At 38.9% G+C, this 15,773-nt stretch overlaps 1 protein-coding gene across 1 annotated transcript; it reads right to left on the reverse strand.

The window, feature by feature from the left end:
- Positions 1-775: 775 nt before the first annotated feature.
- On the reverse strand, positions 776-13,223 carry npc1l1 (NPC1-like 1). The gene is made up of 21 exons (XM_084947269.1): positions 12,104-13,223; positions 10,636-10,797; positions 9,585-10,493; positions 8,893-9,186; positions 8,578-8,801; positions 8,365-8,465; positions 8,089-8,261; positions 7,369-7,497; positions 6,275-6,457; positions 6,068-6,182; positions 5,671-5,936; positions 5,394-5,483; positions 5,114-5,304; positions 3,414-3,541; positions 3,154-3,283; positions 3,013-3,068; positions 2,759-2,909; positions 2,410-2,641; positions 2,012-2,125; positions 1,727-1,889; positions 776-1,614 (listed from the first exon to the last, which is right to left on the reverse strand). Exons 1-21 carry the CDS (start codon positions 12,143-12,145, stop codon positions 1,415-1,417), a joined length of 4,053 nt encoding a protein of 1,350 aa, XP_084803395.1. The 5' UTR covers positions 12,146-13,223; the 3' UTR covers positions 776-1,414.
- Between the last annotated feature and the right edge of the window lie 2,550 nt (positions 13,224-15,773).

A 15,773-nucleotide genomic window follows, 5' to 3' on the forward strand; every position in this document is an offset into this window, starting at 1 on the left:
TTATTTTGGCACTCTTCTAAAAGAAGCACCATGTTTACAGGAGAGAGTGCTGTAGAGCTTAGAAATGTAACATGACTGATTGCTGCATCATCAAAGTCTAAATCATGTGGAAGCCAGAATAGGAAAATAGTAGTATGCATGCTTGCTCCTTTACTAAATCCTAAAGAAATGTTGTCTGACCTTCTGGTTTCCAGTCAGACTCAAAAAAGTGTATTTACTGGAACATATCTTGGATTTCAAAGTCCAAGTGATTATAAATTAAAAGAAATTAAGTCCCCAAACAAAATACACAAAAGCAGCCCGATGTCATGTTTTTATGCCTGGGGACAATTTACCTGATGTCTATTTTTATTTCTCTTTAGAGAAAAAAAAGACATTTCCATAATAAACTGATGCAGAAAAAACCCAATGCGCACCAAAAAATTCATCAAATTTTAGGAAAAATTCATGTCTCATAGCCAACCCCAGCCCTCCAGCTTAATGTCTTCCACTAAGTGCTCATATAAACTACCGCCGATAAATGAGACGTGTGATGTCAAGAACGTGATCAGCAGCAGCACGCCCACCTGCAAAAGTCCTTATTATTTTTTGGGCAGAGTATAAAAAGCCAACATAATATTTTCATGGATAAAATCAGTTTTTTCTATCACAGTCAGACTAAGTGCAAGAAAAAACTGAAAGATGTGTATTTTCATTTCATGAAATGACACAAAGTTCAAAGAGTCCTTGATTTATTCTTTTTTTTTGACTATTTGAAAAAAAAACAAAAAACAAACACACACATTTCTGGACCCAAATTGGCCAAAACTTAAAAAAAAAATCCTAACATGTATTAGAAATGTTTTAAAAGAGACAGCTTTGTGAATCCTGGAAGTCATACAGTGGCAGCCGCCCCGAGATAAAGAAAAGTGTTTGTGTATGGTGAAATAATATATTAAATACATATCACAACAAAAATACACATTTCTGCGAAACAGTTTCAATTTATAATCATGGAAAACTATAATGTTTTCAGTGGATTATTCATTCACATAATGAATGTAGTTGATATTTTATCACTGATTGCACATTTCCTGCAATAGCTGTGGAGTGTGTGTTCATTTGAATCAGTCACTTCTACAGTGAAGTGTTGAACAAAAAAATACAAAATGACTAACTCGTGATTCTTCGTTTAAGCCTCTATCAAATACGCTTCCTATACGTTGATTCAGGAAGCCTGAACCTCATTGCATTAGTCCATTGTTGCATTGCTTCAAAAATATTGCACACCTGTGTAGGTCCTACCTTCCATTTTGGACAGAGATACACAAGCAGGCTAATAATTTCCACATGGGGCCAAAATGTCATTTTCTGTGTCCATCGTGACTCTGTATGCTACAGTAATTTACCTCAAAACTGATTTTGTTTTTTGTGCTCACAACCTGTCAGTTTTCCCCACCGTTTTTGAACCACTTTCATCCACGGTGTTTGAGTACGGGTCCTGTTTTATTTCATTGCCTTCGTAGCTGATGTTATCATAAACTTGTCTCATGTGGCTGTTCGTCTCCGCCTTTTCCCTGTCCTTTTCTTTTTCCTGCTGTAACTGGAGCAGCACCGCTTTATTTACACCGGGACCTGAGAGAAAGGAGCACGACACAACGCAACAGCGAGACACTTAGTCTTCACCTTCAGTTTTAATAGTTTCTCTACTACATATAAAGAACCCAGAGGAAAATGATGTACGTACCGAAATAACTGAGCACCACTGGAAGGAATATAAGTCCGTGAGCCATTCCCAGGAGTGTAATGACGAGGTTCAACCGGAAGAAGAAAATCTGGATGAGCTGCGCTTTGGCAAACGCCAGCACGATGATGCCTGGCAGGTTAGTCATAGCAACACCAGCAAACACCTTGAGGGTGCAAAAAAAGGGAAAATTCATTTGAAAACATGTCTTTATTTTCCTTTTTTTGGTTCAAATTTTTCTTTAATGGGTGGTTAATAACATCAGCTCTTGCTTTATAGTTTACTTACTGCGCTGCCCATTTTGGCTGTAGCCTCGATTGCTCTTTCCACACGTGTGGGCTTGGTGCTGAGTGCAAACGATCTCGTCATATGCGACACAAACTCAACAGAGATGCCCACCGCCTGCAGATTGCACAGAAGATGTGAGTTAGCCTAGACTTTCACTTTCATTTAAACCATCAAAAATGAATCTCTGCAAAGCACGGGAAAAATACAAAAGGCTAGCAAATTTAGTAAAAATATCCACACTCAGTTGATTGTATAGGTTGGTCTCTAAAGAAACCCAGTGATGCAGCTAATCAGCACCTGTTATTAGGCAGACTGGTCAACACAATGTCTTTCCATAACTGTGTCCGCACTTGAGAAAATGAGCCTCCTTCAGTCCCAATGATCTGATTTGCTCTTACCGTGACCAGATTGATGAGAGCCACTGCGTTATAGTCGATGCTCCACAGCGTCATGACACCGACTGTATCCACAACGATCATGACAATGGTGAGCAAATTGAGCAGGCCGGAGCGCAGATCCAAGCCGAGCAGCAGACAGCAGACCACGAAGGTCGGCAGCAGACACAAGGAGATGTTGAAGAGTCCCTCATTCACAATAGTCAGGTACTGCTCATAAAATACGTAGGTTATCCTGGAAGGAGGAGAAACATAAAACATTGATCAGAAAATACAAACCGCTTAAAGACGAAAACAACTTTCTGGCAGAGTGGTTGGAGCTGAGGTGCAGGGAAACGGGGAAAGCACATACGTGTAAGGGAACACTTCAAAGTCAGGCGAGGTGCCTGGCACGAGCCTCATGCCTTGGGTGATCTTGTCAGCAAGCTCCCTGGCCATCTTCAGGGCAGCGGTGAACTCCTGGGAGTTGGTCAGAGGCGTGTGGTAAGCCATGAACCGAGAGGCTGGAGAGACGGGGGTAAAAAAGGTTTTACTTCCTATTTTTTAAATCTGTTTTTGAATGAATAGAATCACTTCCACTGCTATGCGGTGTTTTTGGGGACCTACCTATTATTTCCCCACTTTCATCTCTTACCACTGCTTTGTCATACGCTCCTAGACCGCTGTTTAAAAGAGACAGTAAGCCATGAGATTTCCGTTTTGATGCTGGGATTTATTAGTGTGTATGCGCGCATTTACAATACAAACCCTTTGGAGCACTGCAGGTCAGGCCTGTTAGTCAGAAAGTCAGGAAGGTAGCGGTTGAATTGTGCCACAGTGGGCCTCACCGTATCATTATCAGGACGTGCCAGACACCTTTTAGCACAGATTAAACCAGCTGTTAAGACAAATAAGAAGAGTAGGTGTTATTGAAGTCATGTCTTTGTTCATGTTTAGACAGTAACATCAAAAACTGTGTGCAAGTATGTTTTTTTTAATGTTTTTTTCATTTCAGAAATGATTCTCACATTCATTTGCAGGACAGAAATGTCCTGCATTGGGACCGTTGGTGTACAGACGACAACATTTGGATTGGGGGTTCAACCAGTCAATGAAATCATCCACCCACGAGTTTGCAGGGATAGCCACATAGGATCTAAAGTTGAGATCATATAAATAATTATTTATTCTCATAATCATCAAATTCAGAAAAAGGTAAGAAACAGCAATACCTTGTTAGTCTATTGCATTAAAAGTAACATTATCCAGCACTTCCAAGCAATAATTCATCATTTTATTCAAAATTGAAGTTTAAAAAACCACTTCAGTTTGTGTTTTAAGGGGTCCTGTGCTTGAATATTTCCTGGCCATTTCTCTCTGTCTGTCTCTATGCTCAGTATGCTTCAGGAAGCTAACAACCTGTAGCTACTTCAAATGTATTAATATCAGTCTCATACTTAGTAAATTTCAAACCATCTATCTGGATCTGGGATTATGTACTGAATATTTCTAAATAACTACAGCTGTGTTTAAGAAGGCTCAGCAGCACTTTCACTTCCCGAGGTTGTTGAAGAAGTACTGTGTAGATGAGAAACTGCTGGTTTGCCTTCTTTCGCTCACTGAAAGCATGCCAGCGTACTGTGTTACAGCGTGGTCTGCCGGATGCTCTGCAGCAGATAAAAGAAGCTACCCCCAGGGTAATAAAGACAGCATGAAAGCTCACTGGCTCCGCTCTTCCCTCCCTGGAAGAGACTGAAAAAGCAAGATACCTCTCAAATGTCTTAAAAACCCCTAAAAACAGCTGTCACCCTGGATACTTGCTATTTGACCTGTTCCCCACTGGTAGACGCTACAGCTCCACCAAAACAGAGGCAAACAGCTCAAGCCCTAACTCAAGCAGGGTTGCTGTAATGCACCATGACACTTTCTATTTAATTCTTTGCTCCTTTTTTATTCATAATCATTCATTGTCTTCTACTGAAAGGACTGACTTTACTGTGGGAATGACTTTGTTGTTTTATTGTGTGAATGGCTTGTTTTTATGCTTGGGGCACCTGCACAATTAGCATCTCAATTTAACTATTTTATAACCCAAAGATTATTAAAGGCGTTCTGATACAAATCTTTCAGTTAAATTTATTGGAGTTCTTAATGATAGATTTATTGTTCCTGTTTTATGAGATGCTGTTTGCCAGCTGATAAGGCTGCTGATAAATACGGCTCCATAATTCTGCTTATCTTGAGGAAACAGTTACCTACGACGGTCTCAGTCTTCTTTAAGCCATCTGATCGAAAATATCAAAATGTAAAGTGTTTAGGTGAATCACAGGGAAGCTGGGAAGATTATTTTGTGCATCAGAATTTTCAAATCTGTCAGAACACAGTTTCTGATTGCAAGCATATTTCGAGAATAATTATAGGGGATATCTCAGTGATTGCTTTCACTAACTGGTACTATCACTCAGAGACACCCTTCATCTGCTCTGTGGCAATTATGTTGCTGAGTTTATCATTAACTGATCTGACTGGAAAGTGTGTAACAGGTTGCTACTACGATATCAGCAAGGTCAAGGATATGTTGTGATGTGAAGGACACATGCAAAGTATCAGAACTGTTGCAAGCAACTGGTAGATACAGAGTTTAAGTGAGCAACAATGGTACAGAGTTTGCTTTTAAAGCTTAAAGTTTCCCGTGCTCAGATTATAAACAATAAATCCACTGACTCACCGTTCAGGGTAGTTTGTGGCATACTGGATCTTCTGAGTCAGCGAGAACTGATTACAACCCACGCTGGAGCAGACTGCATTCATGCCCTCCACAGAGGTGAAGTTGAACCCCTTTTTTGTTACAAAATAAACAGGAACGCCAACTTCAAAGTACTTGTTCAGGTACTGGAAATAGGTCAGCATGTACGAGTCCTGCATCGAAAACAGAAATATCTTTGCAAACAGGTTTAACAGGAAGAAAATAGTGTCATTGCCATTTATACATAACTGTGCTTACTGACCTGAGGCATAGCCAGCTCCTGATCCAAACCCACTTTCACATTCATCATGAGGAATAAGGCTCCACAGAACATAAAGATGAAAACTACTATCTGAGGAGAACATAGAATTGAGTGAATTTATCAAATATCTGTTTAAAAACACACACATCTCAATATGAGTTTGTGTTCATCTCATTAAATTTCATCTCGCAGGATTTAACATCAGTGAGACAGCTGAGGTCAGCGGTTTAGAATAACTGTGGACTGAATATGTTTTATGTTGTTGGTGAGGCATTACCACTATGATCCTGGTGTAGCGGTGCAGTAGAACAGGGGCATAGTATTTCTTCATGAATGGCATCAGAAAACCCTTATTTGGCTTTTTTGGACGCTGTTTTGACACTTTAATGCAACAGAGAAGTTCACAGCGGTTGTTGTCTTGGCGCCGGGCATCCAGGGACAACAGCGCAACAAAAGCTGTCATCTGGAGGGCAAAGTCCATGAGCACAGCCAGAGCAGCATATAGAGCAAAGGACTTCACTGCTGGCATAGTGGACAGGGCCCCTGAAACAAACATGGATAGAGGGTAACGCACCAGACAAAACACCAAGTCCAGCTTGGTGTAAAAAAAATTTATTACATTTTTAATGCATTTTTAAAACTAAGGATTCAACTAAGGATATCAGATTATATACCTAGGAAGAAGCAGACAGACTCAGAAAGACTGCACAGGAGCATGCTGGGAGCCACGTTTCCAAGGACACGCCCGATCTGCTCCTCTCGCGTCTCGTGAGGCCTCCGCACATCTCTCTGGAAGACAGGAAGAGTAACTTAATAAAAATTCCACCATGTTAAAAAAATGGCACCATTGTACATTTATGGCACACATAGATATACAATACCTGGTACTCCAGAACAAAGATGAAGATGTTGTCAGCTCCCACGGCGAGCACCAGGAAGGGAACGACCTGAAGGATGACCAGTGAGGAGGGTATGCCAATCCAGGAATAAAAACCCATTGAGGCCAGGACAGAGCAGGCGACCACCAGGATCCCACCCAAACCAACCAGAAACTTAGAGTCCACCTACAGGACAAAGAGATGCAAATGTACAAACGTCTCAGTGAACCCATTGACGTTTCTTTATTACGCTGTAGTAAGAACAATAATCCTGACATAGGCATACTGTATCAGCTTCTCCTTATCACGTACAGTAGGTGATATATACTATTCTATCATTTTTTTCTCTCTGTACAGAAGCCAGTATAACCCAGGGGCATATTTTATGCTCACATTTTTACAGCAACAACTAAATTCATGTTTCAGCAACTTAAAAAAAAAAAAAAAAAAGCTCCGATCATAACGCTTTCAGCTCTTGGTCAGAGGGTTTAAAAAGCATGTTGTTTCTAGTCAAATATGGCTTTATTTGCCATGTTATCAAGGTTACTGCACACTATTATCTAATCTAGGTCAAATGGACAGCAGCTAACAGTTGTATCCAGCACCACACTTAAATGTTAGCAAAAAATGACATTATTCTGATACCAAATGAATGCACATTAACACTTATGTTAAATCCAAACTTAAGTGTTAAAGTGTAAGCAAACCTAACCCATAAGTGTGTATTCTTATGCTTTGCAGTTACTAGTTAGCATCAACGATGTTACCGAACATTTTTTTGCATGCTAATCAGCGCGAAACAAAACATACAGCTGAGGCTAACTGGAAAGTAATTTCTTTTGCAGATGCTAGATTTGGAAAAATGGAAATACTGACATTATAACTGTGCTACATCAAAATGTTTGGGCTCCATCCTGGGCAGACCATGAAGGTAGGTGTTAAGACATTTCACCTAAAACCACCCAAGTGAAAAGGCAGAGTGTGGCAGGGTTTATGAACACCCGTTCAAAGACTAATGGCACTAAAGGGATTAACTGCTGATTTGCAAGTTGCAATACCCGGGAATACCTGATGCTACCTATTCTGCGGAGACGTACCAGTAAGCGTTTCCATGAAGAGTGCTCTCCAAGTGCCACAGCGATGTAAACGAAAATTACAGCATAGCTGATCATGAAGATGGGGATATCTTCTGCAGTTGTTCGATTGATCTCGTCCTCCAGAGATCTCTATTAACAGAGCAGAGAAGTGAGTGATTAGATGTGTTAAAGGTCACAGAGAGGCCAACTTAACGTTTCTTAGAAAAACAGCAACAGCAAGTCTTTATCAGTATACCTGGTAATTGCTTCATTTTGCTTTCTTGAGCATTTTGATCTTTATTAGATAGGACACGACTGTGAGCAGGCAGGAAACGAGTGCAAAGATGGTGTAATGACACGTACAAAGGTCCCTGGACCACCTCAGACAAGTGACACGTGGCCAAGGCCTTAATGGATCTTTTCTACTCTGCTTCATCACTCAAAGCATCTTACACCTCATTCACCGAATCACTTTTTTCTAAGTGATTCATTTCTATTTCACATTCACACACATGTGAGATTCTTACTCTGCACAAAGCATTGGGAGGAACTCAGGGTTAATTATCTAGCCCCCAAACACTTTGGCCACAAACCCTCAAACCTGCCAATTCTACTTCTTGAGCCACAGTGACTCACGTAAATCACAGGTAACTGCCCCAAAATCCCAAAATCCACACAAATTTCTCATTTGAACTTAAATTTTGTAAATATACGAATAATGCGTACTCATAGAGTTTTTACCTCTGCCATGTATGCAAAAGTGAAGCTGTTTTTCGGGTCTTTCTGGTATTCTTGGACAATTTTAAGAAACTTTTTCTCCCATTGCATAGCCACTTTGAATTTAGGGTCACTGCGAGCATAGTTGTTCAGGGAGAAGGTCAGGATGAAGGCCTCAGCACTGCTGAATGCATCATCTGGGAAAAGTCAAGTGTAAATTGTTCAAGTGAGTTAGAAGCACCTTTTTGTGTGTTGTACAATAATTTCAGGGATAAAACAGTGGTGCTAAAAGTCTCTTACCCTCATATCCTCCCACAGCCAGGAATGGGAAGACTGGAGCTCCATAGTCAGCCATGCAGCTCATACCTAAATCTGTGATGTCTTTGAAGGACAAAGGAGAGCTTGAGGAGAAGTGGAAAAAGGGGGAGAAAGGATTGTTTTATGTGCCGGAAGGTGAAGTTTATAAAAATGAGCGGTGTTGGTTGCAGTTTTTTTTTTTTAATGAATGCTTACCCAAGGCAGTAGATGAGGTGGTCTCTCCAGTCCACCTCTTTGGTCACTCCCAGCTCAGTCATGTTCACTTTAGCGTTAATGTGGTCTAGGCTGTTCTGGAAGTACTGTGGCAAGCTGTTGACTGCACAGTCAGTCAAGGAAGGGTTGTTGGGATTTAGCGGCGCAAAGCACACATCCTTCAAACTTGCTGTCCGGTTCAGATCATCTGACCAAAACTGAATATTCTAAAAACAGAATGAGGGTGGTTTCAGTTAGTCAACATGGAATGGTGCACGTTTTCAAACACTGTCAGCAGTCAGCTTTGACTTTGAGTACCTGTATTCGTGTCTGGAGTTCCAGCAGCTCAATGATGAGCTCTTTGGATATTATCCCACTAAAGTTTTGCGGTCCAAACAGCAACGAGTCATAAATGTGGCTTTTTCTGCCTGGTGCTGTCAAGATCACTTGATTTGTCCTGTAGAAGGGATCAAAGTACGTGTCGTGGAATTCTTTCTCTTGGCGAGCCCGGCTGTTAGGGGCAGACCAAAGTTCAACTGGATCGGTGGTGAGTTTGATGTCTTTGAGGCCAACAGATAAAACAGCCACGACAATAAGAGACAGGAGGAGGACCTTGAAAAAAGATCAAAAAATTCTTCAGGCGTGGTGTCTTCGTCTGGCTAACAATATACTTTCTCTTAAATCCACTGTGTAAGGTAAGGTTAACGCAAGAAGTCAGAAATGTGCAAATTCTACTTCAAGTGGCTTTGAAATGGGAACATATCTATACTGAATTAGTAAATAAAAGATAGATAATAGGGAATTATCAGTATTCTTTATGTTCCAAATGCCACTTTGAACAATAAAAATGCAATCTTCCTCATTTTAGTCCACTCAGAGGTTTTGTTGCTATAGCATAACTGGGTTTGGTATGAACAGCATCTTATGATTTGACTTTAATTCTTCCACTAAAGCTAAAAGAAGGCCTAGTGGGTACATACGTCCTACTTTTACTGGATCAAAGTACTTACAGTGAGGGGATAAGAGGCCATGAGGGTTCCCCAAATCCGGAACTGTGAGCTCAGGTAAGCCTGAGCAGCCAAGCTGTTTGTCTCAGCACATGTCACCTCTGATGGATGGATGATGTTCTCAGTCACTTTATCACCGTCCTTGTCTTTGCCTTTACCTCTGTGTATTCCTTTCTTTTTATTTTTTTGAGATGCCACCCACCAGGAGACAGAGAGGTATAGGACAAAGGAAAGTATCAGGAGAATGAGCAAGATGATAGAAATTACAAGGTAACCATTGGTGCCCAGCAGTGTAAAGGGGCCAGCGACCGGTGGAGGAGGTAGCACACTTGGACACGATTCTTGGCAGTCCTGGCAGGAGCAAACGTCCCCTCCTGTAGGTGTGGTCTCATTACACATGAGAGCGACCCCGTTGTAGGGAATCACACCTTCTGGCAACCCTGTGGTGTCTCCTTCTTGTATTATTTTAAAGTCGATGTCCAGAGGAGCCAAACCGTTACTCGAGTCCCCTTGGAAATCGTACCAGCGCTGGGGAGTGCACAGCTTTGCCCCATAGCGACCACACATGGTGGCAATGGCATAGCCTCCAATCGTGGCAGGAATCCTGACATTTTTACATGACTGGAAGGAGGTATCTGCAAAAGTCTTGCTGATGAATGCCTGGTAACCCAACACGGCCTCCCTCGTCCTATTCTGCTCAGTGACATTCATCACCCTTGTGACCTTAACTGTTTGGCTCTGGTTAGGACTGCAGGTGTTGATGCAGTGCAGGTGAGCAAAGTTGTAAGCACAGGAAGGGCAGCGGACGAGAACAGCCTTGGACAGGGTCAGGCTCTTTTCCAGTGATCCCAGCTGTTTGATCGTACAACAAGCATATGTGCTGCTCTCTCCCTGGTCAAACATGGGGCACACCTGCAGCAGGAACAAATGTAATTATAAAAGGATTCTAACACGCACTTATTGAGAATAGACAGAAATCTACCTCTGCCACACTTCATTCAAACTTCTTCTCTTACAGCAGTTCACTCCACCAAGAAGAAGGGTATACACACACCTGTTTGAGCATCTTGTAGTGGTCTCCAGTGACGAGTTTGGCACGAGTGTAATTCAGACATGGGACGATGGGATCAATGAGGGTGTTATTTAGCAGCGGGTTACGACCACACTCATCATAAAAAACACAATATCCCGGCTCATGCTGGGCCTCTGATAGACTCTGCGTGGAAGAGACGAGTTTTCAAGAGTAAGTACAATAAAGGCAGCAACAGCGCTTTTAATGTAGAGTCTGCTTAGAAATCAAAAACTTCTCAGCACAGATGTTCGATTATAAAAATTATTTTCCTACTCACAAACATTACAGTTAACACCAAGCAATAAGCTCAATGATATGTTTTCCAAAAACTTGTAAAAGTTTGATTGTGTTTATTATAATGCCTATAACATTTTCTAAGAATAACTCGTAACATCTCACAGCCGTGTCACAGTGACTCAAACGCTACACGGTGTCCTGCCAGCTCAGCTTCTTTATTGCCAATTTGCAACAATAAAATGGAGATTGTACTAATAAATTGCACACGTTCAAGGTTAATTATAACCACAAACTACATGCGTGCCTACAATACAAGATAAAAAAATGAACTACTAAGTACAATAAATTTTTAAAAATAGTGTTTGATTTCTGTTGGAATATAAATTGACTTTTATTTTTTATAGTCAAACACAATGTATTCTTGTAACATGCAATGTGATTAAAGGTGACTGTTGCCAAACCTACGGGGCTTAAAAATGTCATCTCTAATTTTTTACAGTTTAAAGCAAAGGCAAATAAAATGTCATGATATAAATTTAATGACCTTTAACACGAGAATAGAAATTTGGGGGAAAGTCACAAATGTGTGAAGGGCATTACCTTTGAAAGTTTTAAATATAATAGAAATAATAATAATAATAATAATAATAATAATAAAATGTTATATCATACTTTGCATGAGAGTATGTGAGATAAATATAATTGTGACGACTACATTTGAATGGTCAGTGATGTAAAATGTTTGAAACAGCTTAAAAAATCACCCATATAGAAAAATATTACATGCACATATTTATGTATGCATTATGTGCATATGTTCAACACAGTTTAATCTAAAACCACAACAGTGATTTTACCTGAGAAGCTGTTTGCACACCTTCTTCTCTAACCTCAACTCTGGACATAAAAATCACTACTTACTTATATTTATTTATTGTATTGCTTTTAATTTGGGTTTCTTATCTGCGAATGTACTATAAAAATACATGTTGATTGCTTGTTTAAACAGTTATATTCATTTAGGATTTTAATTAAACGTTAATCTTTCTAGTTTTAAGTGCTGATCACAGATCAAATGATTAATACATTTCAAACCCCCCCCCTCATCATGCTGTTAACTGAAAAAATGTACAGTATTACGTCTTCAATATATTATAGAAACCAGTGCACAACTGCAATAAATTCCCCGATAAAAAAAGAAGAAAAAACTTACCACAATATTTATAAAAATGACGAGGGCTGCAAAACGCATCATGATTCCTGAGCACAATTCAACAACAGAAGAGTCAGATTCTTAAATTTCAGTAAAATAGGAGTGTAAGGAGTGTTTCACTGTTGACCTATTAGAAGATGCATTAGGAAAGAAGGTGAGAGGTGATGTGGGTTGTCTGGCTTGTCCTATCTCTCCTGTTGTCTGTCTGTCTGTTTGTCTATCTTACAGTGTTAGGGCTACGTAAGGAGAAACGTGTTCTGGTGTGATGTTGCTGCCGGCCAATCACGGGCGAAAGCTACCAGTTGCTCCGTTTGATAATTAACACAGAAAATAGATTTTGATAGGGTTGCTTGGGTGATTCAGCAGAGCTGGGAGAAACAAAACCCCACCCAGACGTCTAAGCCACACCTAGTTCTTCACTTGTGCTTCATCTTACATTGATACTTGAACTGATACCACCTGGAAATTTGTAGTTTTATTGACGATAGATAAACATTCTGAGTGATTTGAATCGTGTCAATCCCTTTACAGCAAGAAGCATGTGTAGGCTGTTGTTGCTTGTTTTCAGAGCAGTGCATGTAGGAAACATCCAAAGTACAGCACACTACTACTGAACCTTTAGACCATCATCAAAGTGACTATCTGATCTATAGGGTACAGTGAGAGAACAATACCTGTCTATGTTCCTGATATGATATGATGGATCATTTTTCTTTAAATCTAAAAGTCATTTAGTGCTTTGAATGGTCAGTAGGACTAGAAAAAAACTAAATAAATACAAATATATTACTTTCAAGTCCAGTGATGGTCTGTAAGCATGCCAAGACGACATGATCAACTTTGTAATTAATGCTCTTATCACATGTCAAGGTCACAGCTGAGATACAGAAGACATCCGATGGTCCAGATGCTATCGTCTGAGCTTTCAGGGTGAAGGTGCGTGAGCATTTAAATTTGTGATAAACAGACATGGTGCAGAAGATGGGAAGAAATGGCAAAGATATAAGGATGTTTATTGTTCTTTCGTGATAAGTGGCAGCATAACAGAATTTTGTAACTATTCATAAAGTTTAGGATTTATCAGCATCTCTATCTACTTTGCGCCGATTTTCAGAGCGATTGCAGCAGTCCCTGTGCAATTCCAGAGTCATAACGGGAGCAGGTTTCATTCAGCAGAACAAATCTATTTCTGATGCTACACTGTCCAAACGTTTCTGTTTATCACTTAATTATTTTATTCTCATTCTGTTATATCATGTTTTTGTGATGTTGGTAGATGCGGTGTACCCTGGCATTTATTCTTTATGAGCGCTATTTCTTAAAGGACTCTGCCCAACCATAAAATGATTTTGCAAAGATTAGCCAAAAATTAATAAACCTCTCTGTTCTTAAAAGGAAAAACATCTTCATGGAATAGATTTATATGCTGCTGCAATTTAGACTTTTGTAATTAATGACAGAGTCTATGTACATGTTTTAAGGTTCTATCACATTTTCTAGAATGTGCAGACCTGCAGAACTTACTGAAAAACTAACTTCAGGTAAACACTGTTCGGACTGGAAATCCACTATCACCGCTTCAATTGGTTCAACTAAACATGAGTCGGGCTGGAAACAGCACTTTACTTCATATCATTTATGTTTGGTGCCAATCTGTGGGGGGGTTTTTTTTCAAATGATTTATATTTTTTATTTTGTTTTTGTGTGTTTATTTAAACCTGTTTCTTTCATTACCTTGTGTTTTTGATGATCGTTATCATGCACCAATTTGTGTGCTGTGCATTCCCTTGTTAGCAAATTAGTAAATGTTTTCAATTTCTCAAGGTCTGCACAGTTGTTTCTCATATAAATGAGAAACAACTGTGCAGTCCTTGAGAAATTGAAAACATTTACTAATTTTGGAAATAAAAATGAAGAACATTTTAAAGTTAAAATTATTAAAATTATTAAATTAAAAATTATGATCAATAAATCAGGATTTGAAAGCAGTTCCTTTGCAGGACTGGTCGTTTTGCACGTTTTTTTGTTTTTTTTTAATTGGGATTCGATACTTTTCATGCACAAAAGACATGAACATAAATGTGATGTTGTCAGTAACCTGCATTTAAAACAAAATAAAACACCAGGAGTATAAGTATCGCATTATATGTTTTCCTTTATGTTGTTGTTTCAAAACAGCAGGAGAAATGTTTCATTTAACTGTTGTTCTGTTTTTGATAATGTTGTAACTGATCGCATCAAAGTGAATTAGGCATTAAAAACTATCTGTCATGTGACCTAATGTGATGCATTTTGATGAGTACGATTTTTTTTAACTTAAGAACACCAACCACATCTTTCAGTGTGGGACACCAGTATGTAATATACAGCTGAATCAATTTTATGCATGGGTCTGTTATATATAGTAGATCATTTAAATACTGTAACAGACTCATGTGCAATTATGTAATTATTTCTAATGATGGCAAAATACTAAATGTTACACAAAAAACGTACAAATTTCTCTAAAAGGGTTATGGGAAATAAAAAGAATGTACCTACTGAAGTTAACACACTGACAGTAACAGTATATTATATATTAAGGCTTATATGTTTACGTTTTTGAAGATTAATAATATTATCACATCGACATGTACTAATTAGCTACAGCACAGACAGTTGTGAGTTTAATAGTCTTAGATTTTTATGGCATAAAAAGAAAAGAGAAAGAGCTGTAGCATTCAGGGTGCAGTCTTCAAATAATGCCTATCTAAACCATTTTAGAAAACAGATTTTGCATCCAGATAGCGTACATTGTCCCCTTTTTATGATGGGCTCCTTATCATTATTTATGGAGCTCATGTTAAGCTGAACTGATCTGGGGAGAGCCAATCATCTTGACTTGTTGGACTCAGATAAAGGTGAAAGGTAGTTTCCTTAGAAAACCCTCAGTATCAGATTAAAAAACAACTGTATTAGCAGATAAATCTGTTTCTACATGAGGGAGATTCAAGTTGTTTAAGTATCTGCAAATATCATCAGTGTTTTTCCCAATAACAGTAGAAATATATATTTATATTAGCTGTATTCTTTAAGATGTTATTCAGACACTGATATTTTACATGTAGTTGATTTTTCCTCCAAATTTAGTGGTATTTTTACTTAAACTGTACCTCACCTATACAAATTTTGTGTACTTGTATTTTTTTTCTTTATTCCCACAACCGTGCACCAATGCAGTGTGTGCATATATACATATATATATATATATATATATATATATATATATATATATATATATATATATATATATATATATATATATAGTACTTGTATTTTACGTTTGTTTCATTTTGTTTAACTTTACATATCTGCTTCACTACTATCATAACTAAATATTTCTCTTTTTACTCCACAGCTTTACCCGTTCACTTTTCAGCTCATAGCCAATGAAAACCATACATATGCAAATGTTATATTTTCATTTTTCTGGATAAACTGAAAGATTAGATCTTCTATTTTTCCCTGAAATTTCTGAAATTCTTGTTTAGATATCCTCCTGAGGACCGAGGAAAAAAGAATCTTCCCATTGAACTTTCTTTGTGATTTCCTTCCTCGTTGGAGTTGAAAGAGGCCGCCCAAACACATGAATTATCGATGGAAAGCCTGGGATGTCCTCTATTTAGTACAT

The sequence above is a fragment of the Perissodus microlepis genome, chromosome 12, assembly GCF_051167445.1.
Source record: "Perissodus microlepis isolate ML-2025 ecotype Zambia chromosome 12, ASM5116744v1, whole genome shotgun sequence".
Lineage (NCBI taxonomy): Eukaryota > Metazoa > Chordata > Actinopteri > Cichliformes > Cichlidae > Perissodus > Perissodus microlepis.

Bases quoted from the DNA above. Each gene is read 5' to 3' on its own strand.
- npc1l1 (XM_084947269.1), bottom strand. From the start codon at position 12,145: ATGATGCGTTTTGCAGCCCTCGTCATTTTTATAAATATTGTG. The intron at 8,802-8,892 runs GTACTCAAAGTC...TTCTGTTTTTAG, and splicing joins AACTCCAGACACGAATACAG to AATATTCAGTTTTGGTCAGA. The intron at 5,305-5,393 runs GTCAGTAAGCAC...TTTTCGATGCAG, and splicing joins AGGAGCTGGCTATGCCTCAG to GACTCGTACATGCTGACCTA.